The sequence below is a fragment of the Mastomys coucha genome, unplaced genomic scaffold (genome assembly GCF_008632895.1).
Source record: "Mastomys coucha isolate ucsf_1 unplaced genomic scaffold, UCSF_Mcou_1 pScaffold16, whole genome shotgun sequence".
Taxonomy (NCBI): domain Eukaryota; kingdom Metazoa; phylum Chordata; class Mammalia; order Rodentia; family Muridae; genus Mastomys; species Mastomys coucha.
The window spans coordinates 85217477-85221304 of NW_022196898.1; the positions used below are offsets into that span (position 1 = coordinate 85217477).

At 44.9% G+C, this 3828-nt stretch overlaps 1 protein-coding gene across 1 annotated transcript in view; it reads right to left on the minus strand.

Annotated features, from left to right (window-relative positions):
- Positions 1-3828, minus strand: part of Dapp1 (dual adaptor of phosphotyrosine and 3-phosphoinositides 1) — a 52709-nt gene that overhangs the window by 17162 nt on the left and 31719 nt on the right. The window contains exon 4 of the mRNA XM_031375635.1: positions 1727-1857. Coding sequence (XP_031231495.1) covers positions 1727-1857 — 131 coding nt within the window. The remainder of the gene's footprint in view (positions 1-1726; positions 1858-3828) is intronic.

The following is a 3828-nucleotide window of genomic DNA, read 5'->3' on the forward strand; positions in this document are numbered from 1 at the left end:
AGGATTTTTATTTTTAAGGAGTTGTAGTAAAATGGTAAAGATAAGGCATACCACTAACTATTCAAGCTACAAAGCCACAAAAAACATACAAGCAGTGATTAGCGTATATATGTTGTATGTGTGTACTCACACGTGTGCATGTACACGCTATAGTATGTATATGGAGCATACATACGTACAGTATAAACTTGAGTTTCTTTACCTTCCACCTTGTTCAAGGCATACATCAGGATGAGCCGGACTTAAAGCTTCCAGAGACGCTCCTGCCTGCCTGTCATCTCGCCGGGACTAAACATACCTGTGCAGTGAGTCCTGCCTTTTGAGTAGGTTACAGGATCTCAACTCTGTTCTTCAGGTTGCATGGGTAGTGCTTTACCCACTCAGTGCTAACCTCAAGCCCTTCTTCCTCTTTTATTGGCACAGCATCTTGCTACATAGCCCTGGTTAGCCTCAATTTTAGCTTCCCGGGTGTTGCGATTTCCAGACCGCTCCATCACACCCAGTATGGCACATTTAAGAAAGCCTTCTTTGGCATCAGAATAGAAAAAAACAATCACTCTGGGGATAGGAAAGTCCCATTCTGTTTTAATAGGCTTGGTAGCTAAATAACTGTAAGTGGCTGTTTTTTTTTTTTTTTTTTTTTTAAGTATAAATGGCTTCTTGGTGTTTTATTTGGGTGTTGCCATTTTCATCATCAGCCAAAATTGATATTTCTCCTAGTAGAAGTATTCAGCATGCCTGGAGGAAACAGCAAGAGGAAGACCCTGAGGATGAGGAGAGGAGGGGATGTCGGAGGAACCCGCAGACTGTGGCTCACAGAATAAGTAGGGATGAACTTTGAGATGAGCAATGACTCCTCCCATAAGGCTCAGACTAAAGGGGAGAGGGGTCATGTTGGCAAGAAGTAAGAATCCTTTCTCCCTGTGGGTGCCATTCACTGTAGAAAAGGTAGAAAAACAGCACCCTGAGTGTTCTGGGGTTTCTGGGGAAGCTAGAGAAGCCTTTTCTCTCGTGGATAGGTGAAATGCTAAGGAAATTGTTTCTCTACGTTTTAAGCAGCTTGTCAAGGAATGACTGCATAGGCAGCTAGGTAAACTCATCTCTCACCTACTCTGCCATGAACCTGTTTGGCTGTTTCAAGAGAGAACTTTCAGTGAGATTCTCTAAGTTTTTGAAATCCTATTACTAAGGTCTCTCTCTCTCTCTCTCTCTCTCTCTCTCTCTCTCTCTCTCTCTTTTGTGTGTGTGTGTGTGTGTGTGTGTGTGTGTGTGTGGTATGCATATATGTTCTACTGGTGATAAGACAGGATCTCACAATACCAGGCAAGCATTGTAACTCTGAGCTACACTCATCCAAAGCATTTGTGGGGTTTTTTTGTTTGTTTGTTTTTAATTTTCCTTGGACCAGATGAATTGAATTATAGCCTTTCAATATTATACCAAATTTCAAGTTTTGTATCCCCTCAGGAATGTACTGTTTGGTTGTTTGTTGGTTTGCTTGCTTGCTTTTCATGACAGGATGCTACAAGACAGCGCTGGCTGATACGGAACTCTCTTTTTAGCCCAAGGTTGAGCTCATAGCGACTTTCAAGTCTGACTCCCAAGTGCTGGGATTATAAGTGTGTGCCACTAAGTTGGCTCCAAACTAGAAGCTTTGTATGAGCCAATGGACTTTAGTTCTTGTTGCATTCAATGGCAATCAGTGAAGAGCATGGTGGTCACTTACAGAAGGCGCAGTGGGCACGAGGTCGTTCTCCGTCCTTCCTGTCTGCATCGCTGTGTGAACCCGGACTGATTCATAAATGGAAGGTTCTTCCACTTGCCTCGGATAGGGATGCTTCAAAACCATCAGAGTCCCTGAATGAAAACAGAAATATACATACAAATGTACATATACATATAGTCCAATATGATGCCTGAGGGAAGATACAAATGTTAGCCAAAGTGACTGCCTGGCTTGTAAAGTCTATTTGTTAAGTGTGTGTGTGTGTGTGTGTGTGTGTGTGTGTGTGTGTGTGTGTGTGTATGTGTGTGTGTGTGACATATGTGGAGGTCAGAGGACAACTTTTGGGGTCAGTTCTTTCCTTCTACCATGGGACTCCAGGAATCAAACCCAGGTCATCAGGCTTGTGAAGCAAGCATTCTTCCAGCCTGAGCCTTCTTATCACCACATCCATTGTTATATACTTGTGCGTCTCCATGGCATTCCAAGAGGACCAACCTTACACAAGCCATAGGACTTGGATGCAGAGATATACAACATGAGTTAGCTGAGTGATCAATATAGTCCCTCGAATAAGCAAGGTGATGAGACCCAGAGAATGCTGTGGACAACGTGGGATATTCAAAACAGCTCACAGAGGAAGCCTGGCAGTTGAACTGCACCTTAGGCAATCACTAGAAACTTTGAGAGTGGACTCTCATAAAGCTGTGAGAACAAAGCCGAGGACACGGGCACAGGAAGGGTCCCTGCTGCCATCCTTACGGCTTAGCAGCTTTGGAACAAACATAACAGATCAATGGGCTCAAAACCATGTCCTCCCAGCCCTCTCTCTGCGCTCTCCTGGACCCCAAAGGAAGCCTCTGACTGACTTAGGTGAGAGAGCATGGCAGGAGCTGAGGGAAGCTCATCTGCAAGTGCTCCCATGTCCATACAGAAGACGGGGCCAGGCAGAAAGGAGGTTGGGCCCAGGCAAGTAGGCCCTGGGAACATCACTCAGAGGCTCAGAGAACCTCTGACTCTGCAATCTCATATTTCCCATTCTGTAAACTTCCCCCAGCCGATCAGTCAACCAGAAACTAGAAACTTTGACTAGAAAAAAGCCAAAGTCTTTGTTTTTCCTGTGCTGCGATGGCTTCTTGCTAATTTTTGGGGGGGGAAGGGGAGCCGCTAAAGGTCCCTCAGGGTCTTAGATGTGCTAGCCAAGAGCTCTAGCACTGAGCTCTACCTCCAGCCTGCTTCTTGCTTTTTATTTTAAGAGATCTTTTCTACAACAGCTCTATTCAGGACTGTACTAGACCTGAAGAAAATAATTCATTCATCAGAATTTAACTGGTATTCGTTCAGTTCTGTGCCAGGCGCTGGTGTTGGCCATGGAGCCAGCACAGCAGGCACATGTTCCTGCTCTTAGTAAACATGTACTCAAGATTCAGGGACCAGAAATGCTAGCACAATACATTCCAGGTGTAAGATGTGTTATGAACAAATAAATAAAGAATTATACAAGATGGACTATGGGGAGGACAGTGACAGAGGGGGCCATCTTTGAAAAGATAAGTTGAAAGACTACAGAAAAAATAGACACTAAATTGGGGCAAAGGGGGAGCAGTATTGACAGAAAAAATACCTCCTTGGTGGTGCAAAAGCCCTGAATGTTAATGATAACTACCCTCTAAGACATTATGCAGTGGTTATATATACATGAATGACTGTCAAATCAGAGACCTTGGCCCAGATAACGGGCTGCTTGCTGTAAGGACGAAGGTTTAAAAAAGATGAAAAGTGTCTCTGACTTTGCCTCGAAGAAGAGGATCCAGGCCCTCTCTGTATCCCTCCCATTCCCGTCAGTGGCATTGGGCTCCCAGTGACAAATGGCTTGACAGTTATCAGAGGACACAGTCTGTTCTTGCACATTGCCTGTGCTCTTTTTATCACTGTGACCCTCCTCCTGAGAATTCATCAGTCATGTGTGGAGCAGGAGTCAGAATGAAAGCAGAGGCATCTAAATCAAGAGTAGCCATGGAGCAGACTCAAGGGCCATGTGCACACTGCTCACCCCTGCAGAGGCTGGGTGAGCTCAGGGCTGGTGTCATATCTACATTTGTCCT